A 21,554-nucleotide genomic window follows, 5' to 3' on the forward strand; every position below is an offset into this window, starting at 1 on the left:
GAGGCTGAGGCTTTAGGCTTTTGCCTTCACATTTCAGTGCAACTGGTGGACCTGTCTTGTCCGGTAGCATCCGGCCCTCCCAGGAAACAGCACACAGGCATCTCTCCAAGGACTATCTTTAATCAGGGTGATCATAAACATCACATCCTCTCCTCAGAGTAAACCTAACTCCCTAGGCCCCCAGATGCATCCAAATCTTTTGGGGCCAGCAGGGAGGCAGTCTGTTTGCTGCAGTGTCTGGGGATGAGAGCATGACCACCACGTAGAAGGCTGGCCTGCCCTGACCTTTCCACCTAATCAGGAGCCCAGAGGGACCCACCTCTCTTGGTGGGAAGAGGCTGCCCCCAAACCACCACCCAGCTAGGTCTAGGGCAAAGAGTATAGTTAGCTGAGGCCTTGTTTCCGTGCTGCCAACAGTGGAACAGTCTGGGCTGTCAGAACTCCCCCCAAGCCAGACAGCCTTGCTCAGCTCCTTGGCTCTGGCCACTTAGGGAATGGTCCTGAAGTGTGATGGGCCAGGTGGGCTCACCCTGGCAGTTACAGGCGCAGCCTCTTGATGTCCTCGCTGCGGAAGTCTATGCGCAGAGCCAGCACTTGGCGTACTTCAACAGGGGTGAGGCGCCATGTCAATGGGCCAGAGTTGGTGCCCCAGTAATCTAGGATCTCTGTCACCTGTTGGAAGAACAGACACTAAGTCAGCAAGGAGGGAGTTATCCTGAGAGAAGGCCTTAAGCTCTACTAGATTCCGAGCAGCAGTGCCCAGGACAGAGAAGGTACCCTGCAGGGCTGGGCTGATGGCAGACATGGTTTTGAGGGAGTGGCAGGGATCTAAATTTTGTCTCTGCCTCTCTTCCCAGACACCTTTTCCTGGCTAGGCCAAGGGAGCCCCACATACCCGCTCCAGATTGAGGATTGTAGCCATCTGGGAGAGCCGGGCAAACTTGTCTCTGATGGTCCAGGTGGTCACCGTGGTAAGGTAGGCAATGAGTGACCTCAGCTCCTTGTCAAACTGCAGACCACCCAGCTGTAAGGGGACACAAACCCAGTCACTGTTCAAGGCCTGGCCCTCTGGCCAAGCAGGACTGGCCCCCAATTTCCCTCAGTGCTGGGCTACAAGGCCATCTGGACTTCCAGTGGTACCCCGTGGCTGCAGTCAGCTTCAAGGCCTCAGAAGCCGGGGCAGCACTGGGCTTAGAAAGGAAGGGCCTGGGGGTAGCAGGACTCATCTTCCTCAGAGGAGAAACAACAGAGCTGGAGACCTGTGCTCCCTTGACTTTACCCGATTGAAGGTAGATTTCAGCACCACTTTCTCCAACTCGACTGCAACAAAGCTGGTCATGAGGTTGGTCAGACTGTCGTAGATGACTGGAGACAGGCTGGCCTACACAGAGAGACTAGACATCAGTGGGAGTCCCACCTATCCACTCTGCCTTCAGCAGGTAGAGACAGTTACATGAGGCCACTGGGGAGTGTTTGTATAGGCTGGGACTTGGAAGGGCTTTCAGGGCTCCCAGCAGGGGTGTGATGAGGAGATGTGATCTGTTGGTTTGGACAGAGGTGGGTAATTCCATAAGCTGGTCCCTAGAGCCTGTGCTCACCTTGAACTCCGCCATTTGCTGCTGCAGGTTAAGGATGAACTGTTGTACCCAGGGGTCATTGGCCTCATAGTCATTGAATTCTTCCTATTGTTAGGAAGCAAGGTGGGTCACTGGGGGCTTCTCCAGAAGCACCATGCACCCCCATCCTACTTCCACCCCTCTAAGAAAACAGGAGAAGAGGTCCTTCTTCCCCTGTAGCTTCTGACTCATTCGGCTTGGACACCCCGGCTAGCAGTAAATGCTGCTGCTTCCGCATCACACTTCCCACTGGGAAACAGCCCCGGGCGGTTGTAGCAGTGGCACCAACAACACAGTGAAGCTCCTAGCATTGTTCTCCCTCTGAATCTCATGTTCTACAGGAAGAATCCTTAGACCAAAAAAAAAAAAAAAGGCTATCTATGATAGGTAGGGCAAAAAAAGCCTCATTAAAAAAGAATGCGTTAGATCAGGGCAAACTCCCTTTGGATGTTTTTCTGAGCCCTTCTCCTGCAGGAACAACCTGTTTCCTGGGAGGAAGCTAGGCTGTAAGGGTGAGGGAAGTGGGCCTGAGACACATGTAAGGTCTAGTCTGTTCAGACAGGACAGCTCCACTGCCCTTCAGCTAGGGGCTGGGGGAATGAAGGAAGTAATCCTGGGCTTGATGGCCCTCTGTGGTCAGGCTGACCTCCTCGATGTTGTGAGAGACAGAGAGAAAGTTGTTGATCCAAGGCTGCGCCTGGGGCTTGATTGCTGTGCTGTTTAGCTCTGCCAGCCCTTCCTGTGATGAACAAGGCAGAGGCATCAGACCTAGAACGTGCGCACACCCATCCCTTCCCTTTTTCCTGCTCCTTCGATCTCTTGACTGCCAGGGCATTCTTCCAGCTCTGAGGCTATCTGCAGGCCCTGTCTGAAGTGTAACAGAGATAATGCTGATAAAAGAAGCCAGGAACAACTGGTTCCTTTCCAGATCTGTGCAGAGTCAGATCCAGGCCAAAGATAAGGCCTTGAAGGTTGGTCTGTAAACTCTCAAGAGAAGAGATATGAGTGCCTGGTACTAGGCAGCACCTGTGGCTAAGGTCAGGCAACAGGTCCGAGTAACCACGTGGTTTCATTTCCTCGCAGCAGCTTTCTAAGGGCTCTTGGCACTGTGGGGACCAAGTGGAGATTCTAGAGGACCAGAATGCTAGTCTGTCAACATGATGATTGCTGAAAAACCAACAGGGCCTTTCATCTCAAGGGACTTACACAACTTTGGTGGCCTGAATGCTACCCCCTTACCTCGCCTCCCTGTTTCTTTAAACATGGAGCCCATGATAAGCTGGTAACAATCTTCTTGGAGCAACACCCAGGCACAGAATTCAGCCAGCAGCTGAACCAGGGGCTTACCTGCAAGAGGTCTCGGAATTTGTTGGACACAGCAGCCAAGTCAGAAAGGCAGCTGTCAAACTTGGCCTGGGCCTGCTCCCCTCCAATGCCCTGGCTGAACAGCTTGGTGCAGTCACTCTAGGAGAGAACACCCAGTTTTCAGGCTTCTGAGCATAGGCCATGGGGCAGAGGGGAGGGCAACATGCAATCAGCCATTTCTCCTACTGTAGCCTGCTCTGGGAGATAAGGCCAATCCTAGGCAAGAGCCCTGGGTGGGTTTCAGAAAACCTGGATTCTATCCTGGTGGCTAGCCACTTGGCTCCTACTTCCCCCTTGTAATCCAGCGGTACCAGTGCTAGGATGTAAAAAAACACAAATACCAGACATTTTTTCACACTGTTAGAGTCAGATGTTCCTAGGTTCAAATCCTGGCTCAGCCACCTATTAGTTGAGTGACGTTAGTCAAGTGATTTAAAGTTTCTGAACTTTAAACTTGCTATCTATAAAACGGGAACACAAATTCCAGCTCCCACGGTGGTTGTGAGAGTTGGATGAGATGATGCACCAAGTGCTTAGCTCAGTGCCTGGCATGTAGTAGGCACTAAGGAGACTCTAGCTATTGTTATAGTTTCTGCTTTTTAATATTATGGTCACAGCTACAATTTAAGTGCTTACCGTGTGCCAGGCCTTGTTCTAAGCATTTTATTTTTATTAAGTAGGTACTACTATTGTCTGTATTGGAACACAGAGAAATTAATAACTTACGTAAAGACACGCAACAGTAAGTTGTGGAGCTGGGATTCAAGCTGGGTATTCTGGCTCCAGAGTGCTTGTTCTAAATCCCTACACTATAGCCCAGGTGTAGAGAAATCCACAGGGGCAGCTGCTTGAAGGTTACCGTGTTTGTATTGCCAGGTACCCACATTCTTGTACACTCCTTAGAAAATTTGTGGTTTTGCCTACAGTAGGAACAACAGAGAAGAGTAGCAAAGGGACTGATCGATCTAGTAGGCAAAGGTCTTTCGTTCCTACAGCAGCTCTGATCTTTACTGTCTTTAGCCATTTAACCTTGTCTGTAAAATGGACATCATGCTACCTGACCTGCTTATCTAAGAGGGTGCTGATGGACTGAGGAAGAACACAAGTGAAATGCAAATCTAAACGGGGTAGGATTTATGGGACTTGTTTTTAGCGCTTTGCTGTCCCTCTTTTTCTTTCATTTAGCTAATTCTAGCTCAGTTCTGAATTCCTAACATTTCCCAAAATTCTACTTCAAATACAACAGGCTAATGTTAAGGATGAAGTCAGGAATATAATCAAAGATGCCATGACTTACAAACAATGATGACGGTCACCTTATTAAACGCTCACACTCACTACCACCAGCCTGCATGTTGAGCCCTATGTCTCTTCAGCAAAGCAGCCTCCTCAGCTCAAGTGCCCACTACGGTGGCAGGACCCTGGCCTCCACCTTTCTCAGAGGCAAAGTTTGGGAGTGCGGAAGAGTTGGGCTCCTCATTTTTTAACACTTAAATCACTCTGTGCCATTATCTGTAACTATTTACTACCACTGCCTGCCTCTCATGTACCAGGTGCTTGATATTATCTTGTTCAATTTTCACAACCACCCCATGGGGCAGATATCATGTTCCCTGTTTTACAAATGAGGAAACTGAAGCTTAGGGAGGTTAGAGAACTCGCATCAGGCCACAGAATTGGTCAGTGGTCAAGTGGAGATACGAACTCAGGGGTAGGTGACTTCCAAGTCCAAACAATTTTCAGTATACTATGCAACCTTCCTTTAAAAAATGGTAACAGCAACTGGCTTTGAACAAGGTTTGGTGACTCTACCTCATCTTAATTTCTGACATTTATAAAAGGCTTTACCATTTTTATAGTGCTTTCAACTTTTTTTTTTTTTAATGCCACCCAACAAACCCAGAGTAGGGCAGAATAAAGATCTGCCCTACTCTGGGTTTGTTGGGTGGCATTAAAAAAAATATCTCATTTAATAGATGAGAGAACTAAGGCCTTCAGAGTTAAGGGATTTGTCCAATGTCACATGCTAAGTATGTCACATGCTGGAAGATCTAATTTGAATTCTGATCTTCCAACTCTTGGGCGAGAGCTCTTCACATCGGTCCAAAGGTGCCTTGCTACCTCTTGATTCACAGCGATCACTAGTGAATCACCTCAAGTGCTCTGAAGGAGAGTTGGCTCAAAGCCAGGGAATGCCAGTCCCCACCAGGATGAGAGTACAGGGCTCCCTTTCAAAATGAGGCCTGGTGGGGGCAGGAGTGGGAGTGGGACGGGGGGTGGGCTACAGTGGCCGAAAACTGATAGGCAATTTCCCCAGTACCTCCAGCGTCTTCTTCAGAGTAGAGATGTTTTCACTGCAGATTTCCACGTTGTTCAGAGTCACCTGGGAGAAGAGGACAAAGAATGAACTTCCTGCTCATCCGTGTTTGTACCCACTGCAGTGCCAGACTGGCTGACAGCTGTACTCCTGAGACTCAGATAAGGGCTGAGGAAGGCCCACAGCACTGTCACTAGGCAGGGTGCTCAGGTGTTAGATTGGGCAGAACAGTTAACCAGGTTTGCCTTTTCTCCTGTGCCTGATGCAAGGCAGCAAAGCCAACCTGACTCAAGGTTTCAAGTCTTTCTTCTCCATGTTTAGGCACAAAGGTTTGGGAAAAGTCCTGGGGATTCAAACCTCAAGTCCAGGTCAATGATGCCAAGACTGACACTTATTAAAGAAATCCTGAGAGCCACCCAACAGGCATTTTCTCATCCATTATCTCCCTGGTCTGCCAGATACCCTCTGCAAAATGAGTAATGTCAAGCCAGCTTATGTGGGGAACAAGACTCCTCAGAAGGTGAAATGGTTCACCAAAGTCAGTTAAGAATTGATTCAGCAAACATTTACCTAGTGCCCACTATGTGCCAGGCACCAAAGAGAAAGCAATTAACTAAACAGACAAAATTCACTCCCTCACAGAGTTTACAATCTAGAAGTCAGATAATATACGTATTATGTAATATCAGGTAGTGATAAACACCATGAAGAAAAATAAAGCAGGTAAGGGGACAGAAACTCAAGAGAGTGACAAGCCACAGAGCTACAGTCAGGATCCGAATTCAGGTCTCCTGAGCACTATAGGCCAAGGGCTCCTTCTCTCATAATTCAATGGACTTTTAAGCAAACTGCAGAATAGGAGATAATAAAAAGCAGCATGTGACAAAAGTGATAATTATAGCACAAACGGCTATGGCCATTTAGAGGAAAGAATAAACGTTTTAGTCTGAGGTATTCAAAGAAAGCTCCATGGCAGAGTTGTTAACTGAGCTGAACTTAAAAGGCTGGAACATAACTGACAGGAGATGAGGGTGAGTACATTTCTCTATTCCCCTAGCCTCTCAGCCCATTGTCCTGTTTGATATTTTCTTAATGGTACTTGGGATGATCTGATACAATCTTGTTTGTTTCTTGCCTGTCTTTCCCACATGAATGACAGCTCCACGAAAGCAGGAATCTAGTCTATCTTCTTCACCGCCGTGTCTCTAGTACAGCACTGTCCAACAGAACTTTTTTGGTGATGGAAATATTCTAAATCTGAGCTATCCAGTATGGTAGCCTCTAGCTACATGTGGCCATTGAGCACTTGAAATGTGGCTAGTGAAACTCAGGAACTGGATTTTAAAAATTTAAATTTAAATAGCCACTTGTGGCTTGTAGCTACCATATTGAGCAGTGCAGCTCTAGGACCTGGAATAATGCCTGGTATATAGAAGTTTGTAATAAATATTTGTTGAATGAGTGAATGAATGTATATGGAAAAGAAATATCATAAGCAAATGCAGTGGCAGAAAACCCCAAAAGGTATTCGGGGATCAGGAGAGTCAGTGCACGGACATGTGCAGGGACACAGAAAGAGGTGGAACTGCAGAGGTGGGTAAAGTCAGACTGGGACTTGGGTGCTATGCTGTCCTGTGGATAATGGGGCAGCACTAAGGATTAAAGAAAGTGAAAGCCACATGTGCACAGTTTTGGTTTGGGAATACTAACCCAGAGGCTGTGTTGCAGAGGGATTAGAGTTTGAAAGGATCACAGAACCTCTGAACTGGTATGCTGGTGGCATGACCAGGAAGGTAGCGGTGAAGTAGGGAAGAGCTAATTTTCAAGAGATGAGTCAGGAGCTTCAGGATTTCAGGGTAAAAGAAGAATCCCGAAACCCCAGAGACTGAGATTAGAACACCCCTCTTGTCTTCCCAAGAATGCTTCTGTCATCAGAGTCCTACAGCCAATACTAAAAAGTCATGCTGCTGAGAGTGTTAAGGCTGCTTTCATTGTGGATGGATAAGACTTAAGGCCTTTCATTAGCATTCTACAACACAAGGCTGCTAACATGACAAACTTCCAGGGAAAAAACTGCATTGTCATGATTGCTCAAGGATGAAGACTATAACATAAATGTTTCCAAGGCATTTATGGGCACCAAGAATAATCTGTCATGAGGGGAAAATGGACTGGGTTCAAACAGTATTGCTTTCAAAGTTTCCTTGTATCAACAGCCCTTGTAAGCAAGGACTCAATCACTGAGCTTATCCCAGCTCATGGTGAATGATACGTCAGTACCATTGGGGAATTCGTCTTGACAGATAAATGAATCAAGGTGACGTAAGAAATAGGCCCTGTGATGGAAGTGATGATGGCATCAGAAAAACTAGAAACCTGTCACCAAGCACTGAGCATCATCTTTCTTGTTGGCCTTATTATCTTCTGGGTCCTCAAACAATGAAACTGAATGGGAACAGCAAATGCACGAATGCACAGTGGCCAGCCTACTGGGGACTTGTAGAGCCAAGTAGTGGAAAACAGGACTAGAGTGGCAGGATGGGTCAGATTTAAGAGGCCTTCAACAAACCACCTGGCAAAGACATCTAGCTTTGTTGTGGTAAGTAGTAGCAAGGAGTCATTTCTGAGCAGAGAAATGAAAGAATGAAATAAGTTCTGTAAAAAATGAAATGGAGTATTCGCTTTGACAGCACACATACTAAAATTGGAACGATACGAATATTAGCATGGGCTTTGCATAAGGATGACACACAAATTCATGAAATGTTCCATATTTTGGGGGATCATTTCATAAACTATGTAAATGTCTAACCGTTGTACTGTATACTCGAAGCTAATAAAAATTAAAATAAAAAAATGAAAGGGAATGTAAGCGAAATGAAAAATTTAAGTCAATCCACAATCACATGAAGCTGGTTAACAGACATTCTGGCAAAATTCTCCAAAGGTACCACAGTCAGAGGCAACAGTTTCTTGGAGCTGATCCTCTCTTTTGGCAACCACGACATCCCAGATCAACAGAACCCGTGCCCAAGGAAAATATTTTCAATGACAGGAAGAGAGTGGGGCTGCCTAAACAGCAGCTGGATCTGAGGACTAGTTACTGTGGGTTGCCTTGCACAGAGACAAGGTAGATATTAGTGTGTTTAGGTTTCTGTATCAGAAAGTAACAGCTCTGAACTCTTTGGGAGTTAAGAATCTGAAAAGCTAAGGACTCTGCTTCCAAAAAAATACATGTACATAGTTTTGCACCTAACCCCAGGAAGTTCTGAGACCCCATATGTGGACTGTTGATTGAGAGCTCTGCTTCTGGATGTTTTCTTCAGCCTCTGAATCTTGGGCCAAGAAGACTCAGAGTCTGGCCAACATAAGGGTGAAGCAGAGTGACCTCTGATAATACTGTTTCCACTCATGCCAAGACAGCAAGCGCCAGAGAAGCTTGACTGTGAGCTCAGGACTCAACTGTGTTTTCTGGCTCATTAAAAACTGCCCGTTAACCTCCATAAATCCTTTTATCCTTCCATGCTTCTCTTTCGCCAGCTGTCACACACTGGGAAGACTCACTCCTTCATCACATCTGTCATCATCTCGGTAGCTCAGGGCTTTAATAAGGTAAAATTTCTGAAGAAGTTAAAAGCGTAAGAAGTATGCTAGAAAAGCAGTCCTGGTAGGTTTAAATGATTGGCACCCACCCATACTGGGGGACTGTCCCCAGAGAATCAGTCTGCAGGCTTGGCACAGATATTTCAGTTGGTTCTGTGGCAGATGTAAGCCAAACCTGATACTCAGTGGAGCCTGTTAACAGCTGGGTAGTGCTCTTGGAAATGAGTACCGGGGAGAGCTGAGACATCCAGACTTCTGGGCAGTGAACAGTGCATGTCCTGGCTCAGGCTGCTCAGAAATAGGTCCCTGGGTAAGAAATGGTTTCAGAACCTTCTAAGAGGAGCTTTCCTTAAAGGAGTTTTCCTTCTACATAGATGCTGGAGGAAAAGTCTCCAGTTTAAGGCTGATTACACTGTAGCTTAGAGGTCATAGTTTAACTTCTTGAGATAAACCAACCCAGCAGCCAGCAGCTGGGGCTACGTACCAGGAAGGACAGCTTGGCCTCGTCAGTGCTCTCAATGCCTTTTGTGTCAAATTTGCCTTGTTGGAGGCTGCTGTGCATGATGTTCACAGCACTTGTCACCCCACGCTGGATATCCTGTAAGGTGGTGGCTGGGAAGCCCATCCGCAGCTTGTTACACAGAATGTCCCTGGGGGGAGTGGGCAAAATGGTACATAACGATTGATGGGGACTAACAGTGCTCAACCTGGCCTTCAGGACAGTAGGAGCAGAGGGCCCACTACCCTGACCCGGCAGCACAAATTCCTCTTTTAGGAGAATAACCAATCCTTGAGACCACTGTAGGAGACCTTGTGCAGCCCAGTAAGGCATGAAATCCTAAGGGATGGAATTTCCCTAAGCCCCAGTTTCCTCATCTACAAATCGGAGCTAATAGTTCCTACCTCACAGGGTTATTAGGACTGAATAAGAGCAGATCGGCTTAGTGCCTGGCCTGTAGCAATGGTAAGTATGATAGTTAATACTACAACTACAGCTTTCATATGAACTACCTGTTCTCTTTCCAAGGTCTGAGGACCAATGACCCTTCTCATCTAGTCCAGGAAATGTAGACTTGGCCTATAAGGTATCTGGCTGCTATGCAGCTATGTGGAGCCAAGGATGTTGTGCTGTAGATGGGAGCTTATATCCTGTATAGAACTGAACTAGTATGAGAAGGAAAAAAAGGAAGAAACAAGTGGGCCTCAGGAATTAATCACTTTTAGGAACTTTCTGCCTTCTGAAAAGGAGAAAGGACATCAACCATACCTGAAGTCAGACTCCAGTTCTGTGGTGGCAAGGTTGATCATAGCACAAAGACAGTCGATGCTGGAGCTAGACAGAGCCCGCCCAATGCACTTCTTGACAATGTAGAAGACATCGTCCACCATGCTGGATGTCAACTGGCCCTTCTCATAGGTGTCCAGAGCTACAGCCTACTCAAAAGGCAAAATACCCAATAAGGGCCCCAGTTCTACATGTCCAAGATAGTTCTCAAACAGTCTCTGGTTCTGCTTCCTTTTCTATACCTTGTTCACGTTTTTCCCCACATGGCTTATTCTGGTCACAGCTTGGTGTGGATACTCCTTGTTAAAACAGCTCATTTCCCTATCGATAACTATATTACGAAATTAAGTATTTAGGGCCTTTGCCTTGAAGACAACTGTTACCTGGGATGTAAGACATCAGGAGAGGCCCTTCTTCCCTGAGACTCCTCACTCACATACCTCCAGAAAGGCAGGGAACAAGTAGGCTCCCTGAAGAGCTGAAGTGTTCCTTTTTGATCCTTGGGAAAGAAGTCCCAGCTGGGTCTACAAAGAGCATGACAACTGCAAAGCATAACAACTAACCATACCAAGTGGTGTCACTCAGTCTGCATGCAAGGGTATTCCAAAGCAGGACCAAGAAACATGACATGCCTTGACCATTTCCTTCAGTCTGACTTCTTGGACAGAAAGCCCATTTCCAAGGGATGGTATCCTCTGTCTTACCTTATTGACAGTCTCCCTCATGAAGTACTCCTCCATGGTAATATATAAGCCAATTAGCTCCTGCATGGTGCAGCTCAATAAGCAATTATTGAGGAGTTGGTCCAGACACTTCTGGTGCTCTAAGGGACAGCCAACAAAGAATACTCACTTTTCTGCCTCAAGGGAAATAGATCAACCTTTTTTATTTTTTCAGGTTCTTTTCTAGTCTTTATTCCAAACCTGCACATAATTCACATGGTTATAATCACAGTACAGGTATAATTTTGTACTGTGCTTTTAAAAATCAGGATATTTTCAATGTTTCTACAGTTTTTTTAGCTCATTTATTTTTAATGTCTATGATATTTTATCCAGTAGACAGTCTAAATTTTTAAAAACTATTCTCCTATTTTTAGACACCTGAGTTATTTACAAATGTTTTGTATTAATAGAGATAATTAGAGATCGCAGTAATTAGAGATTGTAGTGAACATTTTTGTTCAAAGAACTTTTTACCTCTTTTCCATTATTTCCTAAGACTTAATTAGGAAGACTCAAAAGATGTAAGTTTCCAGGGTAAAGGCTGAAATATACTGGGTATAAAACATTTCATTCTCTAAACCAGTACTGTCCGATAGAATTTTCTGAGATGATAGAAATGTTCTTATCTGTGTTGTCTAATATGGTAGCTACTATTGAGCAATTGAAATGTGGCTAATATGAATGAGAAACTGAATTTTTTATTTTATTTAATTTTAATTAAATTTAAATAGTTACATGGGGCTCATAGCTACTGTATTAGCACAGCTCTCAACAGTGACAGTTATTAATAACAATGAGCACCAAGTGAACATACATCTTCCTTTAAATACCAATTCAAAGCAATGCCATCTGGGCCATATAACTAATTGCCCTGCCATGTGTTACCGCCAAAAACCACGCAGAATGCCACAGATACTGGGTTGGTTTCAAGTCTCTAGTTCAGGGAATTCTGAAATCCTTGCCCAGCAGGAATTAAATGGTCTTCTTAAAAACCTGGAGGGTAAGTCTGTACATGAAATAGCACTGTGCCACCCATTTTTTCCAATGTATTTATCCCTTCAAAAATTTTAACTGCAAGAACTGGGAGTCTGAGGGAGCGAGTGAAAGGCTTTCTTTACACTATATACTCTTTTTATATACTCTTTTTGTATACTCTTTCTTTATACTATATACTCTTTTCTAAAATGTTGAGGTATAATTTATGTACCATGAAATTAACCCATTTTATATGTATGATTCAATGATTTTTTAGTAACTTTTATAGAGGTTTACAACAATTGCTACAATCCAGCTTTGAATATTCCTATCACTACCAAAAGTTCCCTGGAAGTTGTGTATATTTTTTCTTTCCTTTCTTCGTATCTATCTGTCTACAATGTGTATATATCACCTATCTAAATTAAATACCAAAGCTGGTAAGGAAGCATAGTGTGAGGAAAAGATCAGAGGAAAACAGTTTAATTATTTGGGGCATTAGCCTTCCTAGTCTATAAAATGATTAGATGGCTTCAAAGGCCTTGTCCAATTCTCAAATGCACTTAAGTGTAGATTTTCTCTTGGGAATCAATTTGACCATAGACCCCCAGATGCTAAGAAGCTCTAGTTATTCCCTTATTAAGAGATCTGTGGCATAACAATGAATCCCAGCCTTTCCAGAGAATATGGAAAACTCTTTTTACCTTGCTTTACTTCTTCTGAGGCCATGGAGTCCCCCACTTCAAAATCAGAGCTGATTCTTTTCCTGAGGAAGCGTAAGTACAACTCACTGCGGGCATTCATCAGGGTGACCTCAGTCAAGATTGGGTCCAGTTCCCTGAGACACACAGAGGAGAAATAAGCAAGACACTGGATTCCTTCAGATATAAGAGATACATGGCAAACAAAGTCCCAAACTTCTCCTCCCCACTGGGTCCAGAAGATTTCTGCAGATGGTCATCATGGCTCTGCTGACCCAATTATAGTCAGAGACAGCTGTCAACCACATATTCCACTTATGTTTCACCTGAATCATTCACGCCCTAAAATCCTGCCAGGGCTAAATAAGAGACTGGGAGGTACGGTTTTGTTAGCAGTTTGAGCAAAAATTATCAATGCCTTGTGTGGAAAAAAACATATCTCCCCAACCTCTTGTTTAGCTGTGGTGGGATTTTGGAATACTCCATTAAATTGTCCCATGCCCATTCATCTACTCAGATGAATAGCCAAAACGATCTTGAGAAAAAAAGTTGGAGGACTCACACTTACTGATTTCACAACCTACTACAAAACTATAGCAATCAAAATAGTGTGGTATTTTGATAAGGACAGACCTACAGATTAACTGAGAATCCAGAAATCTTTGCGTCGATGGTCAACTGATTTCCAAGGAGGGGCAAAGACAACTCAACAGGAAAGGAACAGTCTTTTCGAAAAACTGTGCTAGGATAACTGAGATCCACATTTAAAAATGAAGTTGAACCCCTACTTCAGCTTATGTAAACAAATTAACAAATTAAATCGTTTTCCACGCTGAAGTTCGAGAGATCTTTTCAAAAGCGAAATCTGGTCTTATCGTAATCAAGATTTCCATAGCTCTTAGGATAGAAGACCTGGAATGGCCTGACTCTAACAACCTCTACAGATTCATCTCATGTCAGATGCTCCCCAACTCTCTGTACTTCAACTATGCTGGCCTTCTTTCAGTTTTTCAAATATATGGGGCCTTTGAACATGCTTTTCCTGTTCTACCTGAAATACTCTTTACTTATTACTCCTACTTACTCTTAAGGTCTCAGATCTAAGGTCATTTCCTCAGGAATTTTTCCTTGAACTTCATCAGTTTAGATTATATACCTTTATTACATGTTCTCCTATAGCCTACACTTAGTATATCATAGTGGTTAACAGCATGAAATCTAGAGTCAGACTGCCTGGACTCTTTTCTTGGTTCTGCCACTTTCTAGCTGGATAACCTTGGGCAAATCACTTAACCTGTCTAGGCTTCGGTTTTCTTATCTATAAAAAATATTTATGGATTAAATCAGTGATTCTCAACTGAGGGTGATTTTACCTCACAGAGAACATCTGGCAGTATTTGGAAACATTTTTGGTTGTCACACAACTATAGGGTGTTACCAGGGTCTAGTGGGTCAAGGCCAGGGATGCTGCTAAACATTCGACAATGCATGGGATAGTCCTCCATAATGAAGAATTATCCAGCAAAATGCCAACAGTATAGATGCTGAGAAAGTCTGGATTAAATGATTTAATATTTTTTAGGTACTTAGAACTATGTCTGGCATGTAGTGAAACACTATGTGTTAGGTACTATTATTATCTACTTTAGAGACCAGAGCTGCCACAACGAATTAGGTCTGTTTTGCTCTCTTTGCTTGCTGCCATATCCCCAGTGCCAAGGACCAGTGCCCGGCATGTAATGTGTACTCAGTAAAAATTTGCTGATTGAATGAATATATTTTTATAATTTTCGATTTTCTTTTAACAAGCATATATTCTTTTTTATTAGAAAAAGAAAAAGCTTAAAATTTTAGGACAGTAGTTAACCTTTGAAGGAGGGAGAGGAGGAAAGTCACATTGGGGGCTTAAAAGTATTGGTAATGATCCGTTATTCTTTATAAACCATGTATGTGTTATACATATGCTTTTTTTTGCATGATATAGTCCATTAAAAAAAAAGAATCATAGATAAAACATTCCTAAAACAAACCACATTGTAACATAGTATCTGAATTATACATGATTCAACACAAATTGTTATGGACGAAAGAAAAGATGATTACCTTGGTTCTATTTTTTCTGTTGCAGAATTTCTCATCAAGTTGTTCTGGACATGCCGGAACTGCAATACACCATAGAAATAAGATCGCTCTTCCCCACCCTCCTGTCTGCCTTTTGCTGATCACTCCACTTCTAGCATATAAGAATGTTTAGGTTTAGTTTACTTAACAGGTAAGCCAAAAGCAAGCTTTCAAGATGATAGTCAGAGATTTACTTTTGATTTAGATCTAATGCTCACCTCTATTATTGCATTAAAAAGGATGCTAACAGTGTTCTAAAGTATTATCGCCTAGAGTCTCCCCGAGTTAAAATCTTTTCTCCTAGAAATAAAATTGTCTTGGACTACCCCTATTTCTAAGTTCTGCTCTTACTTTTGCTACTTATAAGAATGGAAAAATCAAGTTCTGAATAGGAAATGTTACCTTTAGCACTTAAGGAACCTTCACAAATAAAATTCCCATTATACTACCAGCAGGCACAATTGTACATCCTATGATATAAAGAACTAGTTTAATTTTACTACTGTGTTCTGTTCAGGAAGACCTTGCCAGTTCCTTCTCAGTCTTGTACTAAGGCCACTGTCATCTTGACAACACCTTAAGTCCAAAGTAAGCTGGTGATGGGCAAAGTGCAGGCCAGTCTGCATTCAGCATTTATGTATCTCCTGTTGCATCTTTTTTCTTTTTTCCCCCTCAGTTTATTCCATTCAGCGTTTCTGGCTGCTTCCAAACTGCTGTAGCCTCCCCTGCTCACCTGCTGGTGGTAGTTCCTCTGCTTGATGAACTTGTCTACCACTTTCTCCACCTGTGTGTCACATTCCACCTGCAGATATTTTATCAGGCTATAAAGTTTCCCTGGCCCATAATAGGTCTCCACTATCGGTTGGTGAGTTTCCACAATGCGGGCAATCCCTAGAAAGAAAAAAGTGAGAGGGTTAGATTCTAAATATTCTTCCCACAAAATAAACTCTTTTCTTCCAGCCAGGACTGACCCAGGGTCTAACTCAACATGTTTTGGTTGCTTCACTGCCTCAAATGAATACAAAAGGTTCTTGTCAGTGCTGGAAGTTGCTAAGCAAATTTATCTGTTAAATATGTACAATGTTTGGTATACCAGCAGGCATTTCATAAATTATACTGATAATTTCTACAGGAGCATTTTTAAAAACCAGCATTGCTTTCTTCCTAGTAATTTATTTTAGTGTTAAATTTATTCTTAGAGTTTGGTCTTGAAGGCTAGGGAGGCTCAAACTAATCTTTGCGAATCACATACTAAATTGGGAAGTTAATTCTCCAATAAATCAGTATATAGTGAATGATAGGTTTAAATTAAAGACATTAGGCTAGTGGAGGTAGAAGAAAAGGTATGATGCTGCTGTTAATGTCTCCAGTCTTCCTAGAGTGAAGAGGCTTGCCTTCAAACAAGAGAGTAAGTGTATCTGCAAAGATGACTGCAGCTCTTCGATCACTCATGTCCGTCCCTAGTACTAACAGCAGATTCTCCTCAGCTTTACTGGCCACCTAAAAAAGAAAATGAAGAGAATCTATATATATTTCTCAGACTAAAAGCCAGCCTCAGTTTTCCCAAAAGACTTCTCATTGGCTTTCTTTTTCCCATGCTTCCCTTAATGCTCTGAAGTCTAGGCAGCACATAGGAACCTCGTCTGAAGGCTCTGGGTTGTTTGAGCCTCAGGAAGGACAATGAACTTGAACACAGTGGTAGCTCTTGGTCTCTTAATCCCCTTTTTCAGAGGTGATCACTATTAACCCTTTCGAAAATATCCTAAGCTTACATAAGCATACATCTTTATTGTTGTGCCCCTCATTTTAACAAACCACATATGTTAGAGAGTGAAATATGTCAGTAAATACAGAACCATCTTATTTTTCTTAATGGCAGAATTATGTTCCATTATAGAGAAGTTGCGGGGGGCGGGGGTAGGATGCACACTGACATATAGTTAAAAAAACAACAACCTTCTGCACACATGCCTGCTTCAATTTGTTCCTCTTCATCTAAGGTGGGGGAAGAGGGCTGAGTCCTTAACTGGAGCCTGTTTCTTTTCCAGGATTTAACCTTAAGTAATCTCGTCTGCTTCATCTCATTGCAACTTATTTTCAGACTCAAGCCTGGTGATGAAGTCTTAAAGCCAGTAACCAACAACTCTGAATGCTCTTAATAGAAGCTAATTCCTGGCTGATAGCTTGAAAAAAGTGAGTCAACTTGTCAGAGAATTTGCATTTTAATTTTCCTATACTTTCACTTGGTCTGTTGGAAATAAATGTGCATCGGATGTCTAGGCCATGCCTGGTACACAGCAGACCGGCAATACATAGATAAACATTGAATGAATGCATGCATCCAACCCTGCCAGGCTATAGCAAGAGCAGAAAACGGGAGTCAAATTCAGATGCGAAAAAGTATCCACAGACATTGGATCTATCCAGTGCTCCAACCTGTAGGCAGAGAACCGTATCTTTATCCTGCCAAGCAATCAGGAGCCATACCTGCTTGCAAAGGTATTCTGAGAATTTGCTTAATCCCTCCTCATGTAAACCCAGCAGCGGGAAGATCTTGAAGAAGCGCTCCACCTGGGGCAGATCCCCTTCCTTAGTGGCAATTGCAAACTTCTCTGTTACTATGGCTTTGAGACGCTCTTCAGCTTCCTGTAGCAATTTCAGGTTGGCATCAATCATGCTCCCTGTGCAAAGGGAAGAAAGTGGAAATTAACATCAGGTTTATGCCACTTAGTCTGTACACCACTTTTCATTAAAAAAAAATGTATTCTGCACTTACTGTTTGCAAAATACTGTACTAGTAATATGGGTGATTAAAAGGTGAATCAGCCATGATCCTATTATCACAGAAGTTATAATCAGTGAAAGAGATAAGCTCTGTGCACAGATAACTATAACAAAATTCAGTGTATGCTAAGTATCATAATAAAGGTGCCCACAAGTCACATTTCTGATTGAAATAATCGGAAAAGACTTCCTAGAGAAGATGATGTACCATCTCTTAAAATGAGCAAGATTTTATACTTGAATAAGAAGAACATACATTCCAGGCGAAGAAAATGAAATGAGCAAAGGAATATAAACCGAACGATAGAGTATTTGCAGAATATTTTAAGTAATACCATAGTTATATGCTGTGCAGGAAGTCAGTGCCCCTAACCCCCATGTTGTTTAAGGGTCAACTATATATACCTTGGCATATAGAGAAGCTCAATAAATATTTACACAACTGATGCATGAGTGAATAGCTTGAAATAAAGCTAGAAAGAAAGAAGCCTAAAAATGATGACTCAAGATCACGGACCAGGCTAAGAATTTAATTTTTTAAGTAGGCAATATGGTCAAGTGGAAAGAAACCCATTGGCCAAAGGAGAGTAAATCTAGATTCAGTTTCCTTTTCTATAAAATGGGAATAACAACACTGCCCTGGGATGGTTTAGGACCTACATAGGGTCTATTGCCAGACAAGGACATTCCCTAACAACAGATGCCCTTTTCCTAGTTGAGTGGTCCTAGTTCAGATTACAGATGTTTGTAACTAAACTAGAAATCAACAGTTTGAGATTGCCGACCTTCTTTGCCCTGTCGGCTGAGCTCGATGACTGACTTGTCCAGGCACAAGTAGCGATGAATGTGGGCCGCAGCCTGCTCATAATCTTCATTCCTCAAAGCAGTCTGAACTCCGTCCATGCAGAACTTTAGGTCCAAGATGTCATCAGCTCTCTGAATGGCTTGATAAAGGCGGTTCTGCAAAAAGACCTGGTGCTCAGAAACTATGTCCTATTCTTTCATAAACATCTCTTCAGAAGGTACGGAGATTCAGGGACTGAATCTGGTTAATCATAGGTCCTTTTCAGCGCTTATTGGTGAACTCAAAAATACCACCACCACTATCACTCGCAAAACTGTTACTGATGATCAAGACTACTGACAGGTATCATGCAAATGACCACATCATTTTAATGGAAGAACAGGTATTGACTCAAACATCAACACCATAATGGGATTACCTTGGCCAGGTCAAGCTGACGGACTTTGCTGGACACATTCTCAGCTAGGTTGCAGGTAAAGGTGATCATTCCAGCTAGCTGCTTTGCATCTCCTTCAATCAGCTGCAGGTTGGGGCTGGAGATACAGACAGATTGTCAGCACAAATAAATCCATAGGGGCAGAGTGTAGGAGTAACGGATGGAAAATTTTTTTTGCAGGAGACTATGTCTTTTGCTTCTTTTGTACCTCTCCACAATTCTTAGCTTAATTCACTCTATTAAAAGATTTTTTTTCAAGAGTTTTTTACTGTAAACTCAGGCCTATACTTAATAAAAAATTTTCCATAACTACTAAAGACATCCCTAAGTAGGTACTGCCAAAAAATTAGAGAACAAATTTTCCCAATTGCTAAGTGAGCATAAAATGCACTTACCAACAATCTGAAATGATTAAAGAGCACTTTTTATGATGAGCATATACACAAAATCTATAAGAACAGTTGTTCTCAAACTTGAGCTATGCACCAGAACCATTTGGTATGCTTGCTAAAAACAGATTCTTGAATCCCATCTCCAGAGTTTCTGATTTAATAGGGTTAGGGGGGTAAGGCTAAAATTTGCATTTCCAACAAGTTTCCAAGTGATGTTCAGGACACTTTGAAAACCACATAACATACCCTTAGGTATTCACTTACCTTGAGGTAATACTCCTCTGCATTGTTTCAAACTTAGCTGGCATTTTATAAGAGAAAGTTAGTAAAAATAACTACTTATCCAATGGACCCTGTTGGAAATTACAATAGCCCTTGCTGAGATGCAGAGACTCACCCCATTCGGTGGAGAGTGACCATTTTACTTTCAATGGTGTTTTGCTGTTCCAAAAGAGCATCCAGCTCTCTTTCTACCACTTTCTGAAACACAGGGAAATGTCATCAGAATGGTCAGAAGGAACCGTATGAGTTATCTAATTCAGCCACTTAAATGAAAGGTGAATCCCATTTCAAATGTCTTCTTTCCTTCCACTTAGCTCCTTCAGGACATTAACAAACAATACTTAATTTTTTCTCTTATCACATTGCATAATAACTGTTACTTTATGTATATCTTACTTTATTTAGCGGATGAACACCACAAATGGAAGAAATAAACCTTTATTCAATATTATTAGCACAGTGCCTAACACAGAAAACACATTTAAAATATAATGGCTAAACAAATGGGAACTTCCAAAGTGAGTTACAAAGTCTTTTCATAGTGTATAATTCTCTCAGCCAAGCCATTTACTACATTGCCTCAATTAATGCAACCTCCTTATACTTGAGTTTCATCTTTAAAATATGGCTAGTAATATATAACCTATAGGACTGCTGGGTGAGCCAAACAAGATAACAAACATAAAGTGCTTAACATAATAGTATGTGGCTTGTGGTTCAAAAACAGCCATTAAAATTAGCTATAGTTACTTGAAACTAATTTAAATAAATTTAAACAAAAAATAGCTATAGATTTCTCTTAAAATAGTCCAGTAGGATACAGAGGGAAACTTCACCTTGACAATCATCAAACACAAATACAGAACTAATATTGTTCTGTCTGTAAGAGCAACTTAATTTTCCCCCCCAAACTCAATGAATGCAAGCTTAGGAATGTTAAGTCAAGAATACGGAATTTTATAAAGCATATCTTGTTGAAAACATATCAGAAACTGCTAGAGCTGGTGCAAATTAATATTTGGAAATATTCAAAGATATCAATGATCCATCCTCTGGCTGAAATTGCCTTTTGTGCTCAACCTTATTTAAATAATCTTATTTAAATGCTTAGTTTTAGGAAACAGCTACTAAACTTCAAATTGGAGCTTAGATCTTCTGACTGGCAAGGAACCCAACTGACATTCAAAAATGTATTGATAATAGGTTGCCACGGAAAAGTGAAGGAGGCAGAAAGGAGATAAACATTATGAGCTGAAAGGAATCCTGGAGAGAATATAGTCCACGCCCCTCATCTGACACAACGTTAGGGGTGTAAGAGATTAAGTGACCTGTCCAAGATTAGACAGTTGTTCCTGAGTCTTAACACCTTAGGCTTCTACAAAGTTCTACACTTCACCGAAACACTGAAATGACACCCCCAAATAATTTCCTACAAAGGGGAGTCTTAGAACGCTTATTTATTTGCAACGACAGGGCGAAAGCGTTTCATAATTTTTAAGCTGCTAAATCAATGCAAAGAGCCCTTATTCTTATTTTGAGAAGCAAGCGAGTTGGCATATACTCTCAATGTAACTTTACTATCCCTAAGACCCGTAGTGATTAAAAGCCGAGGAAATCAATGGGAGATGGGGCTAGTCACCCAGATAACAGATGAAAAAAGCTTGGGAGCAACAAACAGACTGAGTGAAGAGAGATGGCAGGTCTCAAGAACTACACTCAGATACACTCCAGCTTCTCGAGTAGGTGCTTTTTTGTTCCCCTCCGCAAAAAGAGAGCTTCCCACAGCCCGGATTTCCCGACTGACAGCTCCTACGCCAACTGTCTCTGGATAAAGAGGCTCAGCCCTCCCACCTCCTCGCTGCAGAGCCGTTCGTACACAGCCTCCAACTCCTGCAGCTCCGTCAGGGAGCGAATAAACTCGGTGGAGATTTCGGAGCAGCGGCCTCCTCCCACCCCTTCAGGCGGCGGAGGCATCCCTAACAGCTTCTGGGAGGACTCGAGGTCCGCCATCTTGGTTCCCATTCCGTGTTTCCGGCCTCTCGAGGCCCCCTCTTCGTTGGCGCGCTGACCTTTGGGGCTGCCCACAGAAGTGCCTGATGAACTCATTTTTTAAAAGTCTACTTTAAAAAGCCTATTCATGTTCTATT

The 21,554-nt window shown here is 42.6% G+C and overlaps 1 protein-coding gene and 1 non-coding gene across 5 annotated transcripts; one reads left to right on the plus strand and one right to left on the minus strand.

Moving 5' to 3' along the window:
• Positions 1-100: 100 nt before the first annotated feature.
• On the minus strand, positions 101-21,438 carry COG4 (component of oligomeric golgi complex 4). 4 transcript variants are annotated; one of them, XM_011380643.2, is made up of 19 exons: positions 21,259-21,438; positions 19,523-19,605; positions 18,716-18,830; positions 18,278-18,452; positions 17,196-17,389; positions 16,103-16,208; positions 15,442-15,599; positions 14,691-14,749; positions 12,591-12,724; positions 10,891-11,009; positions 10,169-10,335; positions 9,386-9,551; positions 5,302-5,364; positions 2,964-3,080; positions 2,263-2,355; positions 1,599-1,682; positions 1,280-1,381; positions 896-1,024; positions 101-672 (listed from the first exon to the last, which is right to left on the minus strand). In XM_011380643.2, exons 1-19 carry the CDS (start codon positions 21,427-21,429, stop codon positions 538-540), a joined length of 2,370 nt encoding a protein of 789 aa, XP_011378945.1. In that variant the 5' UTR covers positions 21,430-21,438; the 3' UTR covers positions 101-537. The 4 variants fall into 4 exon arrangements, with proteins under 4 accessions (XP_011378945.1, XP_023379418.1, XP_011378946.2 ...); XM_023523650.1 differs by lacking the exon at positions 2,263-2,355 and having other exon boundaries at positions 21,259-21,429; XM_011380644.2 differs by lacking the exons at positions 9,386-9,551; positions 10,169-10,335.
• LOC111731815 lies at positions 7,973-8,076 on the plus strand. Its single transcript, XR_002777326.1, has one exon. It is a non-coding gene; the product is annotated as a U6 spliceosomal RNA (small nuclear RNA).
• Positions 21,439-21,554: the final 116 nt, after the last annotated feature.

Source organism: Pteropus vampyrus, unplaced genomic scaffold (assembly GCF_000151845.1).
Source record: "Pteropus vampyrus isolate Shadow unplaced genomic scaffold, Pvam_2.0 Scaffold399, whole genome shotgun sequence".
Lineage (NCBI taxonomy): Eukaryota > Metazoa > Chordata > Mammalia > Chiroptera > Pteropodidae > Pteropus > Pteropus vampyrus.

Excerpts from the sequence above, each read along its gene's own strand:
- COG4 (XM_011380643.2), bottom strand. The coding sequence starts at position 21,429 with ATGGGAACCAAGATGGCGGACCTCGAGTCCTCCCAGAAGCTGTTAGGG. Across the intron at positions 18,453-18,715 it reads GTCAGCTTGACCTGGCCAAG|AACCGCCTTTATCAAGCCAT; the intron begins GTAATCCCATTA and ends GTCTTTTTGCAG. Across the intron at positions 1,025-1,279 it reads TGAAATCTACCTTCAATCGG|CTGGGTGGTCTGCAGTTTGA; the intron begins GTAAAGTCAAGG and ends GTCCCCTTACAG.